The 24,235-nt window shown below is 43.3% G+C and overlaps 2 protein-coding genes across 4 annotated transcripts in view; one reads left to right on the top strand and one right to left on the bottom strand.

Annotated features, from left to right (window-relative positions):
• TSEN2 (tRNA splicing endonuclease subunit 2) overlaps nt 1–12,169 on the bottom strand; it is a 23,330-nt gene extending 11,161 nt beyond the window's left edge. For 2 of the 3 annotated variants that reach the window (XR_004537010.1, XM_033920931.1), the window contains exons 1-7: nt 11,972–12,109; nt 9,940–10,145; nt 8,814–8,895; nt 8,348–8,384; nt 6,188–6,719; nt 1,205–1,282; nt 369–419 (exon numbers count right to left, since the gene is read on the bottom strand). Coding sequence is in view for 2 of the 3 variants with exons in the window: in XM_033920931.1 (XP_033776822.1) it covers nt 369–419; nt 1,205–1,282; nt 6,188–6,719; nt 8,348–8,384; nt 8,814–8,895; nt 9,940–10,128 (969 nt within the window). In the remaining variant the exon portion in view is untranslated. Of the gene's footprint in view, nt 1–368; nt 420–1,204; nt 1,283–6,187; nt 6,720–8,347; nt 8,385–8,813; nt 8,896–9,939; nt 10,146–11,971 lie in introns of all 3 variants that reach the window. The other variant, XM_033920932.1, reaches the window with a different exon arrangement.
• On the top strand, nt 12,170–24,235 carry MRPL16 (mitochondrial ribosomal protein L16). Its single transcript, XM_033920941.1, has 4 exons — nt 12,170–12,306; nt 14,559–14,630; nt 19,032–19,186; nt 23,401–24,235. The coding sequence occupies exons 1-4, from the start codon at nt 12,243–12,245 to the stop codon at nt 23,884–23,886; spliced, it is 777 nt and encodes a 258-aa protein (XP_033776832.1). The 5' UTR covers nt 12,170–12,242; the 3' UTR covers nt 23,887–24,235.

Raw genomic sequence — 24,235 nt, 5'->3', positions numbered from 1 at the left:
CAAAACTGACTTTCTAGATGTTTTTCTGGTAACTTTGTCTCCATGTGTCTAAATACTAAAGAGGTGTGCTAGAGTAGTGTTTTGGGCAGGATTAAGACGGGGTTTAGCACTTGGATGCTTTACAGCAAACATTTTACAAAACATCCAGGGCAAATTTGGACGCTTTGGGCTAGACCTGTTTTTAAATGTATACTTTTTATATGTATATATACTAATCACCTTAATATTTTAAAGATGGTAGTCAAAAAGTCAAACAATCACATGAACAGTAACAGGCTTCAAAGTGAACGCTCAGACCCACAACCGAACTCCAGTGAAAAATCACAGAGACAATTATTTTAGAGACCATCATAGCATGTTCAGCTTACCTCATTGTAACAAACTGTTAAACATCCCAAAGCATAGACCAAGAAAAAGGCCTGGGGAAAAAAAAAGCATGTTATTGAAACATAGATCAAGGAACTTGTACATTTTAGGACAGTCGTTAAAGCCTTCCAGACATAAGAGTTGCAGCCTAGTACACTGAGTTAGGTGCTGATCTTGTGAAGCTGTTTACAGGTAGATTCAGGGGCAATGTTAGGAAATTCTACTTTACGGAGAGGGTAGTGGATGCCTGGAATGCGCTCCCGAGAGAGGTGGTGGAGAGGAAAACGGTGACTGAGTTCAAAGAAGCGTGGGATGAACACAGAAGATTTAGAATCAGAAAATAATATTAAAGATTGAACTAGGCCAGTTACTGGGCAGACTTGCACGGTCTGTGTCTGTGTACGGCCGTTTGGTGGAGGATGGGCAGGGGAGGGCTTTAATGGCTGGGAGGGTGTAGATGGGCTGGAGTAAGTCTTAACAGAGATTTTGGCAGTTGGAACCCAAGCACAGTACCGGGTAAAGCTTTGGATTCTTGCCCAGAAATAGCTAAGAAGAAAAATTACAAAAAATAAAAAAAAAATTTAAATTGAATCAGGTTGGGCAGACTGGATGGACCATTCGGGTCTTTAGCTGCCGTCATCTACTATGTTACTATGTGGGAGTATGGATCATGCATAGCTCAAAGAGACAGACAACGGCACTGCCCATGCTAATTCCACATTAACTGTTCAATATGTTTTATTAAATGACCTCCTAAGTGTTTTTCTTCCACTGGGATCGGAGGAGAAAAAAAAATCTGAAAACCATTGTTTTGGAGTAATGTTTCAGAGCCACTTACCTCTTCCAGACTAAGTTGCAAATATTCAAAAAGTCTAAATGGATTTCTTCGGCATACTAATTTTTCTGTTTTTACCAACTAAAGAAAAATGGAAATACATACATAAGCTGAAGTCAGATGACAGTTGTAGAGTAAATATGTGTGTTTTAATAACATTCCTTAAAGTTTCAAGTTTCAAGTTTCAAGTTTCAAGTTTATTTGGATTTGATTAATCGCTTTATCTTAATTCAAAGCGATGTACAACTCAAAATTACAAGTTAAAAGTAATACAGATTAAGAGTGTGGACAAAACAAACAAAACATTTTTGACAATACCAGAAACAATTACGGTAAGGGAGGGATAGAAGTTACATTTTCATAAAAAGGTGGGTAAAACATTTAGGGAAAGTACATAAGGGAAGGAAGAGAGCATAATCTTGAAGTTATTTTATAGTAAAATTATTGTTGACTTATAAAGGCGTCAATAAATAAAAAAGATTTCAGGTTACTTTTAAATTTTCCTAGGTTAGATTCTTGTCTTAAATAATAAGGTAAAGAATTCCAGGTTTGGGGTGCGGTAACAGAGAAAATATATTGACGTCGTGTGTTTATAATTTTGAGAGATGGAATTGTTAACAAATGTTGATCAGTGGATCTAAGAGTCCTATTTGTTATGTAAGGGATTAGAAGATTATAGATAAAGGCCGGAGTTTTAAAAGATAAGGATTTGAAAGTAAGAAGGCTAAGTTTATAGATGATTCTATGAGCAACAGGAAGCCAATGAGCTTCCTTGAGAAGTGGAGTTACGTGATCAAATTTTTTTGCTTTGAAAATGAGCTTAACAGCGGTATTTTGTATAATTTGTAAGCGTTTAATTTCCTTTTGGGCTATGCCTTTGAACAAAGCGTTACAGTAATCTATTTTTGAGATAATGAATGAGTGGATGAGAATATTGAGGGATTTATTATTGAGAAACTGAGCAACAGATCGAATTTGGCGAAGCCTAAAGAAAGATGATGTTATAATATAGCTAATATGATTATGAAAGGAAAGTTTATGATCAAAAATAACTCCTAGTATTTTAATATTTATTACTTCTTGTAAGGAATGATTCTTGATAATAATAGGGAATTTGAGTTTGGGATTGTCTTTCCACGGAAACAGCAGTACATTAGATTTATTAATATTTAGAGCGAGCCTATTAGTATCTAACCAAGTGTGAATTTTCTCTAATTTCGCATTAATTTCTGAGGTATTTGATGGATTATCGATATCAATAGGGTGCAAGAGTTGGATGTCATCAGCGTAAGCGAAGACATTGAAACCAATAGATTGGCATAACGTTAATAAAGGTGCAAGAAATATATTAAATAAAAGAGGAGACAGTATGGAACCTTGTGGGACGCCATTTACAGTAGAAGAAACATTAGAAGTAGAGTTATTGAAGCAAACTGAGGAGGAGCGATCTGAAAAATAAGATTGAAACCAAGAGAGCACTTGGTCAGTAACTCCTAAAAGAGGTCTGAAATAGAGAATGACACGGGGATAAGTTTGGCCCCATGGGAACTCAATGTCCCCATCCCCGCGAGTATAGCCTTAATTTTATGACATTTTTGTAAAAAAAAAAAGACTCATAAAAAAATTTAACCCTACACATAAAAGTGCATAAGGTGATAAGAAAATATGTACTTTTATTCAGCCTGTAGTTAGCCATATTTTCAGAAGGTGTTTGGGCAAAGTGCGAGCAGAATCACAATGTACGCGCAATACGTGGGTATTTTATAATCTAACCCCTGGATTTTGTATACTGTGGCCAAAGTTGCACATGCAAACGTGTTTGTGTGCACAACTTAAGTTGAACAAGCCAATCGGCGCCAATAATTGCCATTTGGCTGTTAGCACTAATTATAGAATACGCTTAGAAAGTTGTGCACGTAAATTCTAGTGAGTATATCTCAAAAGGGGCGTGGCCCGGGGGGAGGAGCATGGGTAGGTCACGAGCATTCCTAAAAGCGAGGCACACTGTTTTAGAGTATACTTGACATGCACAACAGGTGCAGGCATTTAGGCCTGATTTTCACTGACATAAATTCCTGTGCCCAATACCCCCTTTTAGTGCAGGGAGCCACGCTGAATGCCCCACACTGTTCCCGACCCTCATAAAGTTCCCATGAGCGTCGGGAGCAGCGCGAGGCATTTAGCGTGCCTAGCGCAGTTTAATAAAAGGAGGTCTAAATGTCAGTTGCGTGGACCGGTGCTTCGCATGATTCTATAAACTGCTTAATTCTGGAGGCGGTTTATAGACTTGCACTGACCTGTTAGGTGACATACTGTATATAGAATTTATCCCTAAATGAACACATTTACTCCAACTCCTGAACTTGTCTAAGTACATGTAGCGACTTTTAAGCCACAACTGATGTAGTTTGTTTGATGCTATCTTAAAAAAACAGACATCTACATATCTTTTTATTAAATAGCCTCAAATTAGACAACTACTATGTCTCATCCTACTATGTCTCATCCTACTATGTCTTAACCTTATTATAAAACAAACCTCCGCATGGAGAGCAAAATACCTTTCAAGTAATCGGATGACATTTTTGGAATAATACAACAATGTGAAAATTTAAAATTTCTCAAATCCAATCTAAGTACAGTGGTGCCTCACACAACGAACTTAATTGGTTCCAGGAGCAAGTTTGTTATGTGAAACGTTCGTTATGTGAAACGCGTTTTCCCATAGGAATACATGTAAAAAAAAATAATTCGTTCTGCAGCATAAAATATGCTAAGATGACATAAAAAAAGATAAATTTTTGATTATTATTTTTATTTAGATACATCTAAAAACATAATTGTTTTTTAAAACAACACACATTTTTTAAATTTAAAGACAGACTAAGTAGAGTCTAATTTTACAGTGAGAGAGGGCAGAGTCTCAGCGGCAAAAACTGGGACTTAACTGTTCATTTTTTTTTTTTTCTACCGTATTTCCCCGATGATAAGGCAGGGCTATCAAATAAGACAGCCCCCCCTTTTTAGAAAAAAATGTAAAATAAGGCACCCCCCCGCAAATAAGCCACCCACCGATACCTGCGCTTACCCGAATCGGGTGGTACGGTGGGTGACTCCGTGTGGTCCTTGGCACCCCCGACACGATCGGGGCAAGAGGGAGCTCAAGCCCTCTTGCCCCCCCGACTCCCCGACACGATCGGGGCAAGAGGGAGCCCAAGCCCTCTTGCCCCCCGACTCCCCGACACGATCGGGGCAAGAGGGAGCCCAAGCCCTCTTGCCCCCCCGACTCCCCGACACGATCGGGGCAAGAGGGAGCCCAAGCCCTCTTGCCCCCCCCCCGACTCCCCGACACGATCGGGGCAAGAGGGAGCCCAAGCCCTCTTGCCCCCCGACTCCCCGACACGATCGGGGCAAGAGGGAGCCCAAGCCCTCTTGCCCCCCCGACTCCCCGACACGATCGGGGCAAGAGGGAGCCCAAGCCCTCTTGCCCCGCCGATTCCCCAACTCCCCGACAATATCGGGCCAGGAGGGAGCCCAAGTCCTCCTGGCCACGGCGACCCCCTAACCCCACCCTGCACTACATTACGGGCAGGAGGGATCCCAGGCCCTCCTGCCCTCGACGCAAACCCCCCCTCCCCCCAACGACCGCCCCCCCCCAAGAACCTCCGACCGCCCCCCCCAGCCGACCCGCGACCCCCCTGGCCGACCCCCACGACACCCCCAACCCCCTTCCCCGTACCTTTCTGTAGTTGGCCGGACAGACGGGAGCCAAACCCGCCTGTCCGGCAGGCAGCCAACGACGGAATGAGGCCGGATTGGCCCATCCGTCCCAAAGCTCCGCCTACTGGTGGGGCCTATGGCGCCTGGGCCAATCAGAATAGGCCCGGGAGCCTTAGGTCCCTCCTGGGGGCGGGGCCTGAGGCACATGGGCCCAACCCGACCATGTGCCTCAGGCCCTGCCCCCAGGAGGGACCTAAGGCTCCCGGGCCTATTCTGATTGGCCCAGGCGCCATAGGCCCCACCAGTAGGCGGAGCTTTGGGACGGATGGGCCAATCCGGCCTCATTCCGTCGTTGGCTGCCTGCCGGACAGGCGGGTTTGGCTCCCGTCTGTCCGGCCAACTACAGAAAGGTACGGGGAAGGGGGTTGGGGGTGTCGTGGGGGTCGGCCAGGGGGGTCGCGGGTCGGCTGGGGGGGCGGTCGGAGGTTCTTGGGGGGGGCGGTCGTTGGGGGGAGGGGGGGTTTGCGTCGAGGGCAGGAGGGCCTGGGATCCCTCCTGCCCGTAATGTAGTGCAGGGTGGGGTTAGGGGGTCGCCGTGGTCAGGAGGACTTGGGCTCCCTCCTGGCCCGATCGTGTCGGGGAGTCGGGGGGGCAAGAGGGCTTGGGCTCCCTCTTGCCCCGATCGTGTCGGGGAGTCGGGGGGGCAAGAGGGCTTGAGCTCCCTCTTGCCCCGATCGTGTCGGGGAGTCGGGGGGGCAAGAGGGCTTGGGCTCCCTCTTGCCCCGATCGTGTCGGGGAGTCGGGGGGGGCAAGAGGGCTTGAGCTCCCTCTTGCCCCGATCGTGTCGGGGAGTCGGGGGGGGCAAGAGGGCTTGGGCTCCCTCTTGCCCCGATCGTGTTGGGGAGTCGGGGGGGCAAGAGGGCTTGAGCTCCCTCTTGCCCCGATCGTGTCGGGGAGTCGGGGGGGCAAGAGGGCTTGGGCTCCCTCTTGCCCCGATCGTGTCGGGGAGTCGGGGGGGGGCAAGAGGGAGCCAGGCGGAGAGAGGGCAGTTAAGCGCAGTGCCTGCGCGGAAGGATGCAGCTCGGGCGACTTCGTTGTGTGAAACGAAGTTCGTTGTACGAATCAAGACATAAAGTTCGTTGTGCGCAGCGTTCGCTGTGCGAGGCGTCCGTTATGCGAGGCACCACTGTAGTTTTGATACAATTTATTCATGTGGGTTACCAAACGGAAACAATACGACACTGAACATTTTTTTATAAAACTCACTTTTCCTTTGGCCTCTTCATCATCTTTCGGCTGGTAGTTTGCTTCTTCCTGTACTAATACGTACTCATGATCACATTCCTTTGCTCCGGAAGGATCATGACACATCTGAGGAACATCCTCTTGAGCTTTGCAGCCACAGTTCACAAGGTCATCATGCCTTTGACAAGGTGATCTGGCTAAAGCTTCCTCGTCCACTGTATTCAATACATCCAGGTTATACTCAGCTAATGGGTCATGAGTGGGAAGCCCTTCTAAGCATAGCTTCTTATGGCTTCCCCCATGGCTTTGATCTTCACTACTAGGGACAGCCGAGTCTCCATTAAATGTCACTGCAGACATCACTTCTTTAACATCTGCTTTTCCTATGTCTGGCTCATTGTGAAGTTCAGTACACGACTCGGCAGCCTCTTTCTCTTTCTTAAGTGGCAGTTCGAGCGGCTTTATATAATTCTCCAGGATACCATTAGCTGCCTCGTCATTCAGTCCTTGTCCTTTCAGTAGGTTTCTTGCCCACTCTACATGGTGCCAGTATCTATGTGAAGAAAATAGAGCATAAATTGCAGCACCATATCTGGCTTAGGACACAAAAAGGCTTGAAGCGATCCAGAGGAGGGCGACGAAAATGATAGTAGGTTTGCGAAAAAAGATGAATGAGGAGAGACTGGAAGCTCTGAATATGTATACCTTAGAGGAAAGAAGGGACATGGGGGATATGATTCAGACATTCAAAAATGTGGGGAGGTGGAGGAAGTGGGGGGGAGGGACCCTGCTCGAGACCCGCCGGGTTTGACACCCCCGAGGTTGGACGTCCCCCAAACAGGGCCCGCCCAAGCTTTGTCCGGCCAAAAACAAGGACTAGAAACCCCCTAAACAAATTCCAACAGCCCTACCAAGGGAGATGGGTACAGATCACTCAACACCTGCTGGAGACTGAAGTAGACTGATGAGAATAGAGAAGGGGATATCTTATGTACTATCTCACAGTTTTGTTTTCAGTCTCCACCTGCTGGTCATGATTGGATATATACCCATTCGTAAAGATTAACCTCTACTGGTCTGGAGAATGCTAAAGAATGTAGTTTTCAGAAGCTCTTAGTGGTCCAGTTAACTTATTCCACAATGTTACTCCTATGAAAGAGATAGCGGAGTACCTAGTACTCTCATAGTGTGCTGTTGAGAAACCTGTAAGCAATAATCGTACTGCCCCTCAGATCGCAGTGCTCTGCGTGGCCTATAAAGTGCCATAGCCTGTGACAAATAATATGGGATCCCTTGGTGGATGACCTTAAACACCAACACTATTGCCTTGAAAACAATACGTGATAGTACTGGCAGCCAATGAAGTTCTTTTAACCACGGGGTTATATGGTCGAACTTTCTCAGACCACAAATCACCCGTGCAGCAGCGTTTTGAATCATCTGCAGGGGTTTGCATTGTATGGTCATAATCCCAAGATAAAGGGTCCGATTAACACAGCTGAAAAGACAAAGGTCTCAATATCCAAACAACAAAATTCTGTTGTCAAAAGCAAGCCTTACCATTATCTTATCTTTATTAAAATTTGATAGACCACTGAATGGCCAAAATGACATCACAGCGGTTCACAAAGGTTGGACTGAATTCTATATATTGCACCTAAAAAATTGGCATGGAAAAAAAAATGTCCAAGTGTTATTCTATATGCAGTACCTAAAGTTAGGCGCGGTTTATAGAACAGCACTTAAATCCGGAAGCCATGCCTAACTGATTTTGGAGAATCCTGGGTTTTCTACATGTCTCACATTCCTGCTTCTTTTGTTCATGTAACCGTGAGGCGCTGTTCTCCTTTTTCTGGTGCAAAACCTTGCACCTAAAGTTATGCATAGACACCTCTTATTCTATAATTATGCTCATAATTCTGAGGAACGCCACCGATCCACCCATGATCCTCCTATTTCCGTACCCCTTTAATGGCACCAAGTGTAAATTTCATGTGCGGATCCCATGCCTAAATTTGTGTATGTAAATTTAAATTAAAACCAATTAACATTAGTAATTGCTTAAGAAGCCTATTAGCGTAAATTGCCTCATTATTCAATTAAGCTGCATATGAAAAGTGGAACCAAATTTGAGTGCACAACTCAAAACACCATTTATAGAATTTGGTTGTACATACTTACTTATGTGACGTGATCACAGGCATATTCATATTATAATCTACAACAAAACAGACAAAATGCATTTAATTGTTTTTTTTCCAAAGGTTCTCAGGGAAGGTATGTCATTTTCTCTGGCCGAGTCTTCTTTAACTTGGCAGGGGGAGGGGTTTTTACTAAAGATTAGTGCAAGTTATCTGGAGCAAGACCCATAGGAATAAAATTGAGTCCTGTGGCAGATAATACGTACTAATCTTTAGTTAAAGAACCCCTTTGGTTCTAAAGATAGTGACAAAGACTTTACTTCCACAATTCCAGGGATCAAATTCCATGCCTGTTACGAAACTTTTGAATTTTCTAGAACATGGAAGTCCTTGCATAAAGTCTGTGATACCGGACTGGAAAGGATTCAGTTTATGTTTTAAGAACAAGTATCATCTGGATTATGCTGACCACTTCAACACCCCTGAACAAAAACATACAGATTTACCTTTCAACTGTGCAGCCAATTTGGGGTCTGAAATATTGTATTCTGGTCTGCTTCTGGACAGAATCCCTTTTCCAAAATAGCCCTTTAGCATAAAATAAAGAAATTTAGTGTACACCAAATAAGCAGGTAACCATCCTCCCTGTGACTATACACCATTATTATATAATATTGCACACCCTCCAAATATAAACCGTACTTCTGAAAGTAAAGCTATTCCCCTGTTATCTCTGAAGCCCTCAAAGCAGTAATGTTCTATTACAGAGTAAAGGTTTCTTAAGCTGCTCATCAGGGAATGGGAATTCCATTTGTATTGGATCAAATAGATTTTATATTCTAAGGCCTGGATGCAGTAAACATAATCGCTAATGCCGACTGGATTGCTGTTGGCCGATTCTCTGGCCAATTGTGGAAGAGCGATCGATGTACCAAAAAAGATTGCATGAAAATGATTCACGTGGAGGTTCGTCGTAATCCCCATCTCTCGCATCCGGTTGATTGCAAAGCCGGCAAAGGGAAGCCCAAGCAACTGAAAGGATGTGCGAAAAGTTTGCAGGACACTGACCTAAAGGATATAAGGGGTTTCTTCACCATCCATTATTAATGAGTAGAAAATATATTCTCCAGTGCTGGAAAACCCCAGATCCACCTACAATAGCACATTGGCAAACACTGATGATACAATTTGTTTCCTTGGAAAGATTTTCAGTAAGAGACAGACTCCACAGTAGAAAAATGTTTTTGCTCAATTTGGGAACCTTTTTGGAAGAGTATGACCCCCTAAGGCATGAAGTAGATTGCTTAATAATTAACAATATAATGTTTGTTGTTATGCTATATTGCTTACATGTGCTTGAACTAGTCTTGTTAATTTATTGAAGAGGGGTGGGAGGGAATTCTTTATATCAAATAATAAAACTGTACAAAGAACATTAGTATTTGTATTTTGTTGTGTTCTTTATTTTATTTATTTAAAAATATTTATATTCCTCATATCACAAGAATCTATGCGGATTACAAAATACATACAGATCCATTAAAACAAATGGTCATACATCAGAATTACAGTTAAAATTACAATAAACTACTACAAATACACTTCAATAAAAGATTTAAACATAAAAAGTACCTTTCCATACAGATGCTCTATATCCTCTGGGTTCCTCACAATCACATTGTTGTTATGGATTTCAGCATAACAAATCCTGAAGTCTTTTACATTAATGTCTCCTTGAGATGTCAGGACAGGGAATGCAGCTTCATAAGATTCAAAGACCTTTTTCTTTCGTTTTGGTGCATGGAAAACTGCTTCTGCCATTGTTCAAATGGTTTCTCCTACAAGAACACACAAAAAAAATATATTTCTTCACAATGTAAATAAAGACAACTGTTTATAAAATTAAATAGAATTTATATTTGGCATGAGCTGTTTTCTTTTTCTTGATTGATAACAGAGCAAAATTCAAACTTAGTAATAACTTGGATTTTCATAAAGTCTTTCATTTAATCCGGGAGGTGGGTGAGAAGATTAAGGAAGTTGAGGGGAAACAAACCAACCTAGAGGAAAAGTGAGCTTATTCAAACTTTGTCAATGTGAACATTCTCTCAAAAGAAACTGTTATTAATCTTATGCCAGATCTAAAATGCCAAACTTGGATTTCCCAACAATTTCTGTGCTTAGTGATGCTAATGAAGTTATATCAAGCAGATCAACTAAAGGGAAAAGGCCAGCTTATCTTCATGAAAATTATTTGCTGGAATAAATTAGATGAAAAGTTGGTTTTATGAGAATATATAATTGCTCTGGTGGTTTAGAATGACATAATTCTGGGCTCGTTTTACGAAGGTGCATTAGCGGTTTAATGCGCATAATAGCGCACACTAAACTGCTGGCCGCGCTAGCCGCTACCGCCTCCTCTTGAGCAGAAAGTAGTTTTTCAGCCAGCGCAGGGGTGGCGCGTGATTAAAAGTCGCTAACATGGCTTCGTAAAAGGAGCCCTTTGTGTTGAGATGGGCAGGGGTGGTTTTAAAAAAAATGTCATAAACTTTTTTGGGGGTTTTGCCAGCTTGAATGTAAGCAGTTGGTTAAGGTAAATTAAAATTATGAAAAAATAAAAACCCCTGGGTGCCATATAGATTCTGGATTCCCCCCAGGAGGTGTTTGTGCAACAGTTTCAGTGAGCTGTGGAAGAAGAGTTGATTTGTATGGCCAGAAGTGGCCCAAAATACAACCCCCATCTTTCCCTGGCACCATCACAGAACTCCTGGTCCTATCTGCTCCTCCACACCAGGGGAAAACCCAAAGCCCACATAATACCCGTGTTGTTTTGTTTTAAATTTTTTTTTTTTTTTAATTCAATCTAAACAAATGGTTGCACTTTCCTAAGAGTGAAGTCTAAGAGAAGGAAATCCAGGTGTAGCCCAAACAGAAGGAAGCAATTTGAGCAGTCTTTCTGCTACTACCTTCCCATCACTAAGGGCTCCTTTTACTAAGGTGCACTAGCATTTTTAGCGCGTGCTACATTGCCCCGTGGGCTAACCCCATGCTACGCACCAAAAACTAATACCAGCCCTTTATCTACATGTACACGTGCTCTGAAACCTACGCATATACATTAGCCATCTAGTGGAGAGCACTTTTCAGCCGAATTTAGCCATGTTGCCTCAACTTTGTTTATAATAATAATAATAATAATAATTTATTTCTTATATACCGCGAAGTTTGAAGCGGTTTACAATAAAGATACGTTTAGTCAGTATATGGGATACAAGTGGTTTACAGTACAGATACATATGCTTTCAGAGGCTGCCTCTTGTATCCCATATACTGACTAAACGTATCTTTATTGTAAACCGCTTCGAACTTCGCGGTATATAAGAAATAAATTATTATTATTATTATAAACAAAGTTGAGGCAACATGGCTAAATTCGGCTGAAAAGTGCTCTCCACTAGATGGCTAATGATTTATCAAATATTTTGGGGTCTTCTTCATTTGGAAGGAAATCAAGACAGGTCTGGCTGACCCAAGGTCTATTTAATTGCTCCAGAAATCCAATTCCCTCCCCCATCTTGCTTTTTGCGCTGCCTCTTATGTCCCCCATGTCAAGCGCATCTCTTTCCTGCTCCTTTACGATCCTTGCACGCTCTCTCTTACACACCCAGGCCGGACGTGCGGCTCTTCCTCTAACACCGCAGCCATCGGCCCTCCGGCCACTCACCGCCAGAGGGGGGACCCGTCCCGAGCACCTCGAAATCGCCGAGAACGGAGCGAGCGCGCCAAAGCCCTAAAGTTCCGCCGGATTGCGTTTCCGTCCGGAACGGTCTAAGGGACGGACCCGCCTATCAGGATTCTTCCGCCGTTAACGGCGCGTGCGCTGATCGTGGTCGTGGTCGTGGTGGTGGTGGTGGGGGGGGGCCGAGGCGGATAGAATGCTGCTGTTGCTTCGCTGCTGCCGGCTCGCGGCCCGCTTCCCCCGGGCCCCCCGCGTTGCAGGTCAGAGGTCACGAGCGCGCGCTGTGGTTAACCGTCTGACGGCCGGAGTCAGGCCTGGGTTTGTGCTGTCTTGGGGAGAGCCGGCGTGTTCATGCAGGAGGCGGGAGACTTTGGGGCCGGTCCTTGTGTTAAACTTGCGTCCCAAAGCAGTGTGGTATTTCTAGTCCGGGGGTCTCAAAGTCCCTCCTTGAGGGCCTCAATCCAGTCGGGTTTTCAGGATTTCCCCAATGAATATGCATGAGATCTATGTGCATGCACTGCTTTCAATGCATATTCATTGGGGAAATCCTGAAAACCCGACTGGATTGCGGCCCTCGAGGACTGACTTTGAGACCCCTGCCCGGGGGAAGGGAGTACAGGAGGGAGGGGACACCCTAGATCAGTGGTTCCCAACCTTGTCCTGGAGGATCACCAGGCCAGTCGGGTTTTCAGGATAGCCCTAATGAATATGCATGGAACAGATTTGCATGCTTGGCACCTCCATTATATGCAGATCTCTCATGCATATTCATTAGGGTTATCCTGAAAACCCAACTGGACAGGTGGTCCTCCAGGACAGGGTTGAGAACCAGTGCCCTAGATCATCTAGTCCAGTGGTTCCCAAACCTGTCCTGAAGGACCCCCAGGCCAGTCAGGTTTTCAAGATAGCCCTAATGAATATGCATGGAGCAGATCTGAATTCCTGGCATCTCCATTATATGCAAATCTCTGTCATGCATATTCATTAGGGCTATCTTGAAAACCCGACTGGCCTGGGGGTCCTCCAGGACAGGTTTGGGAACCACTGATCTAGTCCTTGGGTCTCAAAGTCCCTCCTTAAGGGCCGCAATCCAGTCGGGTTTTCAGGATTTCCCCCATGAATAGGCATGAGATCGATGTGCATGCACTGCTTTCAATGCATATTCATTGGGGAAATCCTGAAAACCCAAATGGATTGCGGCCCTCAAGGAGGGACTTTGAGATCCCTGTTAATCTAGTCCTTTATTCTTGAGCTGTTCCTGAAAAACTCCTTGACCCCCCCTTGTCCTTCCTGTTTGTAGGTGTGATTAGATCAGTGTATCTCAAAGTGTGTGCCAAGACTCTGCCTCCTGAGATTTCAGGTGTGCCGCGGTACACTGGGGAGGGAGGAGAGGCACAAGTTGACTGTCTACAGGACCTGACTGTTTCTGAAAGTCCCCCCTCTACTTCCTCCTCTCTCTCTCTTTTCCTCTTCCTCCTACCTCCTTACTTATACACTTCCCCCTCCGTATTCACGAATTCCGTATCTATGGATTCGCTTATTCGCGGTTTTAAACCTAAAAAATGCTTTTTCTTTTTTCGGGCTATTTTAAGCCCTGAAAGCACCCCCTTAAGCCTTACCTGGTGGTCTAGCGGGTTTTTGGGTGCAGGAGCACTCTTCCCACGCTCCTGCCCCATGCACATCGCTCACAGGAAATGGATCAAGAGACTATGGGAGCTCAAGGCAGCCATTTCCTGTGAGCGATCTGCACGGGGCAGAAGCGTGGGAAGATCGCTCCTGCCTGAAAACCCGTTAGACCACCAAGTAAGGCTTAAGGGGGGATCTTTCAGGGTTTAAAATAGCCGGGGGAAGTGGGGGTTAGAGGCAGAGCCGGCCTGAATATTATTCGTGGTTTTTTCATATTCACGGCTCGGCTCTTCCCCTAAACTTGTCGTTAGGCCACTGCTTTTTTGTGAAAGATTGAACCACACTGGAGATTTAATTCATGGAATTTATTCATCTTGAATTAAATTCATGGACATTTGGCTGAAGAGAGATGGTTGGATAGGATGTTCTTACAGTGTTTCTCTTATTTGCTATCATTTAAGGTGTGCTTCTTCTTTGTGACTCCATACAGCGCTATGTACATCTGATACTGCTATGGAAATTAATTAATATAGAAATAATTAATAGTAGTCTGAAAAAAGGAAGGTGAAAGCTCTTTTAAGTCAAAATTGAAACTACCAGAGCAGGATGAAGCGGTTAAGTAGGAAGTGTCAGATATCTGCGTGGATTAAGTTGTAATTTTTTGTGAAGAAAGACAGCCTGTTATATTCTAACTCAAGTTTGCTTCTGATTTCTAATATAATTGGCAAAGAGTTTGCAAATAAGGGCACACAAAACTCGAGAGAAGGGAAGAAAGTAGGGATAAAAGGATTTATGCGATTGCCCAGTGCCCTTAGACAGTTGTCTCAGCTCCTACTTAACTCTTTGAAACATTTTATCCTTATTTGTAATCTTCTATTTCCTGTAGGTCCTGGCGAGGGTGTGAACAAAACTTGTTTTGCTAGATGGAAAACCTACAGCATCTCACCAGACTACAGTAGTAAGCATTTATTTATTTCATTTTCTATCCCATTCTCCCCAAAGAGCTCCGTATGGGTTACAGGTTAACATACATAATATAGTGCTCCCCGGTCATTCGCGGTCAGCGATTCACGGTCCTGGTCACTTGAGGTATTTTCCGACCGCGAATGACCAGGCTGGAGAAGCAGGGGAGAGCAGCCGGAGCACATGTTAAAGCCCTAACACAACTTAGCAAAAGCAGCCCTAAAAGTTTCAAAAAAGAGACGGGATTATATGGGACCAATGATGGCTCAGGAATTGGTTGTATTGACAAGATAAGTTCTATAGTCAAACAACTATGAGCACTTGAGGTCACCATTCCCTATAAATATAAAAATATAAAAGATGTTGTTTATTTTTAAAGCACTGCATGATATTTTCTTTGAGTTTGACATCTGCTTTGAGAACTTATAGCAAACACCTCACTAATAACTTACTAAACCTTAAGTTTATATACCGCATCACCTCTCGGCACGGTTTACAAGAACTTAAAAGATAGGAAGAGAAGTTAAAAAAAAAGGTTTACATGAACTTATATATAGAAGAGTAATTATAGAATTATTGTAGGAATGCACATTCACTCAAATCACAATACAAAGAAATTATAAAAAGACCACACAGTGGAGAAAACTTATTTGGCTCCTTGATTTATTAAAAAAAAAAAAATTGGATGGAGCTACTTTTATCATAGGTCTGTCAAAAAACTTCACAACATAAATAGTAATAACTCACGTTCAGTCTTAATTTTCAAAAATGGGAAAGGGGAGAAAGGGATTAGAAAGAGGTCTGTTCAAAAAGTTCCAGCACAGTTTGATTTGCACACCAACGGGACAATCTTTTGAAACATGCTACCGTGTTTCCCCGATGATAAGGCAGGGCCATCAAATAAGACAGCCCCCCCTTTTTAGAAAAAATTGTAAAATAAGGCACCCCCCCCCCCCCCGCAAATAAGCCACCCACCGATACCTGCGCTTACCCGAATCGGGTGGTACGGTGGGTGACTCCGTGTGGTCCCTCCGTCTACCGCGGGGGTCGGCAACCTGCGGCTCCAGAGCCGCATGCGGCTCTTTTCCATCTTTGCCGTGGTTCCGGTAGTGTGTCACGCAGGCATGCAACTTACAAGTCCGGCGTCGCGGCGGGAAATAGCCATGCTGAGCAGTGAGCTCAGCACGTACACAGATGAAAGCCTTGCTTGCTGATTGGTCCGGCGGCCGTGCCGTGCCGCCGGACCAATCAGCAAGCAAGGCTTTCATCTGTGTACGTGCTGAGCTCACTGCTCAGCATGGCTATTTCCCGCCGCGACGCCGGACTTGTAAGATGCACGCCTGAAAAAGAAATCATCCTGGCCGGGGTCGGTGTCATGCTCCGGAGATCTACAGCCTTCCTATCTCCCTCTCCCTTCTACCTGCTTCCGGCCACATCCCCTGCTCCGCGGCTCTCTTCGGCAACTCAGCAGCAGCGATCGACACAAGCTTCTGACGTCGGGGCCTACCCTCTGCGAGTCCCGCTTGTTTCAACTTCCTTTTTCCACAAAGGCGGGACTCGAAGAGGGAAGGCCTCGATGTCGGTAGCTTGTCTTGATCACCGCTGCTGACAAGTTGCTGAAGAGAGCCGCGGAGCAGGGGGGTGTTGCCAGGTGCAGGTAGAAGGGAGAGGGCCAGATGCAGGACTCGTGGGTGAGGGAGCAGAAGAGAGAGAGAAAGGATAGAGATACAGAGGGGACATGAAAGGGTAAATAAGGCATCCCCCCGAAAATAAGCCCTAGAGCATATTTTGGCCTTCCAAAAAAAATAAGACAGTGTCTTACCATTGGGGAAACACGGTAGGTGGCATTGAGTAACTTGAAACCTCATGAGTAACCTCCTTTTTTTCCATTTGTTGATATCTGTTTTCATCTCTGAGCTACATCAGTTTTTAAGAAAGTGTGTTTTCGTGATTGGCTATTTTTCATCATGTGCGACCTCAATGAGCAGCACTACAGCATGAAGTTCTGTTTTAAATTGGGTAAGACCGCTACAGAAATTTATGAAATGTTGAAAGTGGCTAATGGGGAACATGTCATGAGTCATGGAAGGTGTTTTGAATGGTATTCACGCTTCAAAAGTGGTCATGAATCGGTGGAAGACAATTCGCGAACTGAAGACCATCAACGTCAACTGATAATGATCATGTTGATCAAGTGAGAGTTCTTGTGTTTGCTAATCGGCGATTGACTGCTAGAGAATTGTCAGAGGAAGGCAACATCTCCATTAGTTCATGCCACAACATTCTAACAGAGAAGTTGGAGATGTCTTGCATTACGGCAAAGTTTGTTTAATGGTTGATGACCGACGACCAGAAGAACAACCGCAAAAAACGTGATGACAGTTCTTCCCCAGATACCTTACTCTCCTGACTTGGCCCCTACTGATGACTTCTTGTTCTCTAAACTTAAATCCACAATGAAAGGAAATTCAACACCATTGAAAACATAAAGCAAAATTTGACGCATCAACTTTTGGCAATTCCTGGTGTTTCCAGAAGTAGAAACGACATTAGGATAAGTGTATATGTAAGGAAGGGGAGTACTTTGAAGGTGACCCAATGGAATAAGTTGTAAGATTGTTTAATACATTTTTATAAAATCAGTTCTTGAACAGACCTTGTATATACCACCTTTTTGTAGTTTAGAACCACTTTCAAAGTGGTTTACATACAGGTACTTCAAGCATTTTCCCTATCTGTCCCAGTGAGCTCACAGTCTATCCAATGTACCTGGGGCAGTGGAGGATTAAGTGACTTGCCCAGGGTCACAAGGAGCAGCATGGGATTTGAACCCACAAGTTTAGGGTGCTGAGGCTGTAGCTCTGACTACTACAATTCACTGTCACCAAAACACCAGGTTTAAAATAAATCCTTTGAGTAAAACACTGTGTTTGGATTATCTATAAACTGTGAAAAAGTTCTCCGTACCCAATCTCCTGCATTGGAGCCACATGAAGATTAATTAGGGACCATCGTCACACTTAAATGTCTTTTCTTGTGTCTCTCTCATATCCTAGATGAAATGTATTTCTACAGTTCAACTTTTAATATTCTAATAATATATGGCAAGGCTCTTATCTGTTTGATGGCAACACTAAACCTAGTGTCCCTGGTACGAGACACCCAGAAGTGTGCTTTCGTCGGCACAATGACATCGCACACATGCATGACATCAGCGCGCCACTGTCAGCGCATACGCAAAGGCCCTTCAAATGGGCCTGGCGCTGAGAAGGACCTGCGCTGGAGAGAAGGGCCGGCAGAGAGAAGAGGTGCCGGCGTTGGGAGATTGCTTACAGAACGTGCCTCTTCGCGAGAGGCACGTCCTGTAGACAGTCAGCTGGTGCCGGCACTTCTCTGCTTCCCCAGTATACCGCAGCACACCTGAAATCTCAGGAGGCACACAGTTTGAGATACACTGATCTAGGATATGAGAGTTATACTAGTCAAAACTTAGGTGTTCTCAGCCTCCATCTGCTGTAGGCATGCATAACACAACATTTTGCTTCATTAGATATAGGAGGATCTTCCCCACACATACACACACACACCTATTACAGAGAGGTTTTATATAATATGGCAAGCTGGTTTCTTGGTATTATTTCACAGCTTCAGATGTACCAGCTCCAATCAGGAAGACACTTCATATTCCCTGTATTTTGAGACATAGAGGAGGGGATTTGTGTCTGTGGTCAACAAACATCAGAAAATACACAAGATGTATAATTTCTTGTTTTATGCTGTATGGTTCTAGTGAATCTTGTTCTTTTGAAACATAAATAAAATAATTTCCTAAAAGACTCTCTATTACATTCTGTTTGGATTCTTGTTTGTGGATCACAAGCAAAAAAAGACCCTCAACAAAGGGAATTAACAACACACTTTAGTTAACAACATTCACAATTAAATACATCAAACAAGATCTTAAAAAATTAATGCGAAACAGAAATGTTTTAAGAGCATCTGAGCCATCCAGTATTAGAGGTAGAAAGTTCTATGTCCTGAATAAGCCAGTTCTAGAGGTGAAAGGCTGTTAACCTTTGCCAGTTCCCTAATCTCACTGTTGCGATTGTAGTGATGTACCGTAACTATTATTTTGTGGGAATGTGTGGCACAGTGGTTAGAGCTACAGCCTTGGCACCCTGAGGTTGTGGGTTCAAACCCTGTGCTGCTCCTTGTGACCCTGGGCAAGTCACTTAATCCCACCATTGACGCAGGTACATTAGATAGATTGTGAGCCCACCAGAACAGACAGGGAAAAATGTTTGAATACCTGAATGTAAACCACTTAGATAATAAGTGATATATAAATACTAAAATAAAATAAATTGTCATGCTTTGTTTTCTTTTTCGATGGCAGAAGTAGCTATTCTTCAGCCTTCGAAGCTGAAGGTTATAGAGAGAGCTCCAAACCTGGCAATCCCAAAGAAAGAGCCAAAAAACTTGAAAGACATTCGTGGCCCAACGATCGATCCCCAAGCCAGCACTTTCTGTGACGGTGACTACGGCATTGTGGTAAGCAAGGAAAAGGAGGGTAGCTGGGACGACAGTTTCTTAAAGCTTTTTATACCACTAAAACTGGCATACAGAGCTGAGTGGTGTACAACCTAAAATGAATATGAAGTAGAAACAGGAACTGCAATATGTGGGAGTGTGTGGGAGTATTCACACTGAATCATCCACTTCGTAATACTGCTTTATTTGTCGCTCCCCCAGTTCAAGGTTGTATCTATAAAAAGTTCCAGCAACGCTTGCTTGCTTTTCAGGCAGCTAGTTGGGACAAAGAGTTACGCATTTTATTCAGAAGGTCTTGTTGTTACACACATTTCAGAAAGTTATTAAAATCATTCCTATTCACGAAATTTTTAGAGAACTAAAATGATTAACGATTATTCTGTAGTTCACTGGAAATGTCCAGTCTTTTGTGAACCGCATCGATCCATGAGGTTTTGCGGTCTATAAATGTGATGTAATGTAATGGTGCAGTAGTTAGAACTACAGCCTCGGCACCCTGCGGTTGTGGGTTCAAATCCCGCACTGCTCCTTGTGACCCTGGGCAAGTCACTTAATCCCCATTGCCCTAGGTCAGGGGTGTCCAATGTCGGTCCTCGAGGGCCGCAATCCAGTCGGGTTTTCAGGATTTCCCCAATGAATATGCATTGAAAGCAGTGCATGCACACAGATCTCATGCATATTCATTGGGGAAATCCTGAAAACCCGACTGGATTGCGGCCCTCGAGGACCGACATTGGACACCCCTGCCCTAGGTACATTAGATAGAGTGAGAGCCCGCCGGGACAGTTAGGGAATAATGCTTGAGTACCTGAATAATTTGTAATCTGCATAGAATTGTAGGATATGCGAAATATAAATTATTTAAAATATATATATATATATAAACGAAAGGACTGGGCACACCCACACAGAGAGACAGAATACAACCAGTCACTGTTGTCCTACTGTCAACCTATTCAGGGAATATATTGCCACCGAAAGGGGAATCATTCAGTCCAGAATGTGGGCTAAATGTTAAAAGGCTTTTTCATACCAAGTTTTGATTCCCATTTTAAATCCAAGTTTAATAAAATTTGATTTACTGCTTAAAAGATGGGAAAACATAATTAATACTTGACTGAAACACATAAGAAAGAGTGGTAGAACTACAGTCGTTTATAGGAAAGAGAGACAAAGGGGGAAGGAACCTATACTCTTCCTTATTTAGTTAGTTATTTATCTTTAGAGTATTTAGTGGTCTAGGATGGAAAGGATAAATGTTGTATGCGTCCTTCCATACCTTTTATCAATCTTGTCGCTCTTTTCTGGACCCTCTCGAGTATCGCCATATCCTTCTTGAGGTATGGTAAAGCAACAGGGCTAAGAGCAGTACTTCAAATAGCAGTGTGCCAGGGTCTGATGAAATTATCTGTAGGTCACTTTTCTTTTTCACCAGTGTATTTTAGTAATTTTCACCCTTCTTTTGGCATTAGATGATGTGCTCTCACGTTTTTTGCATTCTCTTTGGAGTCTTGGACAGACCAAATCAGCATTGCTGAGTTGAGGGTGAGAATGGGGAAGAAGATATAGTAGAAAAAAAAAGGTCTGGGAACCACCTCCCTGCACTGTCCCCTCATGAATGCCTCAAAATGTCTTACCAGTTAACTATAGCATTTGATACATAGGAGCTTAGAAAACTCTTTAGATGAATTCAAAATCAAACTCAAAACCTTCCTTTTTAAAGACGCCTATACCTTGTAAACCCCCATTTTGACAACTACTGTTCTTCCTCTTTTGTAAAACCTCTTTGCCAACCAAAACACTTCTTTTGAAGCAACCCCCCCCTTACCAATTGTTCTTCCCTCCCCTTTTTGCCTCCCTTTATTTTTCATTTCGATGTATTTAATAACTTTCCTCTCCCCTTGTTTCCCTTCCGTATCATGTACATATATGCATATGTTTCCCTCCTTTTAGCTTAGCCATACTTTTATTTATTTATTTTTTTATTTATTTATATATTTATTTTTAATTTTTATATTCTCTTTTATTGTTAACCATTTAGATACTTGTATGATAAATGGTATATCATAAATAAAGAAAATTTGGAAACTTAGCTGTAAATAATAAATGCAAAAGATAGTTAAAAAGCAGGGCAGTATTGATTCTACATGTTTAAAATTTTGTAAATTAATTGCACTTACTATAGAACATAAAATCCCATTTTGATGTCTTAAATTTGACATTTTCATCATGTCCCTTTTGAAGCATTAACCTGTGACCTTTATTTACAGCTACTTGGGCATATTTCCATAGGGCCAAATTCTATAAATGGCATCCTGATTGTAGGCAGTGGTAGGCGTCTAACCAGCCAATTGGGACGCACGTTTTCTTAAAAAACCAAGCCGAGGCAGGCCTACACTGTAGGCATCTGTTGCAGGTATAGGGAGGCGCCTAGGGACGCTTAAGCTCGCCCAAGGCTGGACATGGTTTCGTCCGGAAGTGGCCTTAAGCGAGCTTAAGCGGCCCTAAGCGTCTGAAATGGAGGCCAGCATTTCAAATAGAAGCAGCCGCTAAACCGATTGCTGTAAGGAAATCTCCCAGCTGTGATGAGTTGAGTGGCCGCGACAGGGAAACCCTGAATTCCACTGCAAGCTGGCTGGCAAGCAGGAGGGATGCCCACCCTCTCGCTGCCACCCCCAAACCCTCCCAAACGGTTTGTGGCAGGAAGGATGCCTATTCCTTTCTGCCACAAGCCCTGAAACAATTCCTTTATAATGTCACTGGGGTACTAATAGTTAAATATTAGTGGAAGTCAGAAAAATATTAGAGTTCAAATAAAAGAACTGTCTTCTCATTCAAATTGGTAACCAAACTTCAGGATTGCAACCGTCACGTTTGAAAGTCACTCAGAGGTATAGAGTTCTTCAAGAAGAGAATTGCGCCCTCTAGTGATGAACCAAAGTATATTTTTCAGTCGTTGCAACTTTATTAGTTCTGGTTACGCTCCAAGTTTGATTACAAAAGTAAATAAATAAATAAATGTCTTTACAGTCTTTCAAACACTTGTATGAAAATACTTTGTTTTTTCTTATCTTTACAAATCTTTTCAAATGAACATCGCTCTGTGAGAAAATTGACGGTTGCAATCCTGAAGTTTGGTTACCAATTTGAATGAGAAGACAGTTCTTTTATCTGAAACAATTCCTGGCAGGAGGGATGCCCACTCCCTCCTGCCGGCATCCCCCCCTGAATACTGGTTACACTGTGTAACAGAGGTTTGAGGGCATGACCTATAGTGATTTGGGGTCGCTGAATTCAAAACTGACCTTAATTTTTCAGTATAACCCTCTGATTTTTGACAAAAGAGCATTCTCGCTATATTTTCTAATGCTTGGAGTAAATGTTATAACAATCTCTGAAATATTCGATTTTTTTTTTTGGCTAAAGTATTCATTTTAATGATGATGTAATAATGTACTATATAATTAAATTATTCTGGGTGAGGAGGTGGAGCTGGAATATGCAGGCCTCTCTGTAGGCCTATTGCATCAGCAGCAATTTTCAAGCTTCATCAGCACAGTTGAGATTAAATCATCGATTTTGTATCGGGGTTTTGGCTTCTTAGTTAAATCAGCGCAATGTGTTACTTTATGACTTCTCATGCTATAAATATTTGCGATTTTGCTCAAAAACTATACGTGATAGGGGGAAAGCTGAGGCTATTTTCATACACAGGAGGTCAAATTCTATAAAGTGTATCTCATTTTCTTCTTGCCCCAGAAAAAAAGTTAAAATTTGTTGCGCAGTGTCCACTGAATATTTGCCTTTAGCGGCTAGCCGCTAACCGGCTATGTTGAACAATTTAGCCAACTAGCCGTGAATATTCACCCCTCCCCCCCCCCCCCCCCGAATGTTCAATGTCAGTCGCCGGAAACAGTGCAGTATTGAATATCCAGGTTGAGCACACTGCCTGGCGCCAGCTAAAAATCACACCATTTACATTTATGTACAAAAATCTGTGTGTCGCCCAACAAAAAAGTAAAGTTTGTTCTTTTTCTTTGCCATTTCTTTATATCCCTTTCTTTATTTTTTGTTTACTTAATACCACTCATCTTTCTTGGTAACAACCTGCATCTTTTCCTTTCCTTTATCTTCCTTCCCCTACAATTCTGTTTCCTCCCTTTCTTTACCTCTTTTTTGTCTTCCTCACCCTCTTTCTCTTTTTTTTCTAACAGGCATTGGGGGGCGGATACCTCCGCTGGGGTCACTTTGAAATGATTCGACTGACCATCAACCGCTTCATGGATCCCAAGACTATGTTTGCACGTTGGCGTATCAATGCTCCCTATAAGCCAGTGACACGTAAAAGCCTAGGACAACGCATGGGTGGCGGCAAGGGTGCCATTGACCACTATGTAACACCCGTGAAATATGGTCAGATAGTGGTGGAGATGGGCGGGCACTGTGAGTTTTTGGAGGTAGAGCGTGTCTTGACAAGAGTGGCAAAGAAACTACCATTCCGGGCAAAGGCGGTGAGTCGCAAGATGCTAGAGGAGATGCACCAGGAGGAGGAGCGTATGAAGAAGGAGAACCAGAACCCATGGACCTTCGAGCGTATTATCAAAAGCAACATGCTGGGTTTACGCAAGGTACTCAGTCCCTATGACTTGAAGTTTAAGGGCAAATTCTGGGGCAAGTTCCATCTGAAAGATCGTGTGTAACACCCAAAGACATTGGCAAGATTTGCAGTGCCCAGGTAATAACTTGAGATGAATTTAGAAGGGGTTGTCAATGTTCCTTGTTCTTATTGGTATGAGGAGGTCCGTAACTGCTGTCAATCATGTGATTAAGAGTTAGTCTGTATCTGTAACCTATCTCCAGCTGGAATCAGCATGCTGAAGACCTGGAAAATAAACGGGGAATGAGATCTTTGAGGCCTGGAAGAGAAAGGTAGGGCAAGGCGACCCCTTTTCCAAGATTAATTTGTAGAGTACATATTTGAGCAGAACTGTAATGACAAATAAACCTTTAGCACACACGTTCTATTAAAAGTCATTTGGTTTATTTTGG

Source organism: Geotrypetes seraphini, chromosome 14 (assembly GCF_902459505.1).
Source record: "Geotrypetes seraphini chromosome 14, aGeoSer1.1, whole genome shotgun sequence".
In the NCBI taxonomy this organism is placed as follows: Eukaryota; Metazoa; Chordata; class Amphibia; order Gymnophiona; family Dermophiidae; genus Geotrypetes; species Geotrypetes seraphini.
The sequence above is the reverse complement of the archived record's forward strand: the minus strand, read 5'-3'. Positions and strand labels throughout refer to the sequence as shown.

Excerpts from the sequence above, each read along its gene's own strand:
- MRPL16 (XM_033920941.1), top strand. The coding sequence starts at position 12,243 with ATGCTGCTGTTGCTTCGCTGCTGCCGGCTCGCGGCCCGCTTCCCCCGG. Across the intron at positions 12,307-14,558 it reads CCGGGCCCCCCGCGTTGCAG|GTCCTGGCGAGGGTGTGAAC; the intron begins GTCAGAGGTCAC and ends TATTTCCTGTAG. Across the intron at positions 14,631-19,031 it reads CATCTCACCAGACTACAGTA|AAGTAGCTATTCTTCAGCCT; the intron begins GTAAGCATTTAT and ends TTTCGATGGCAG.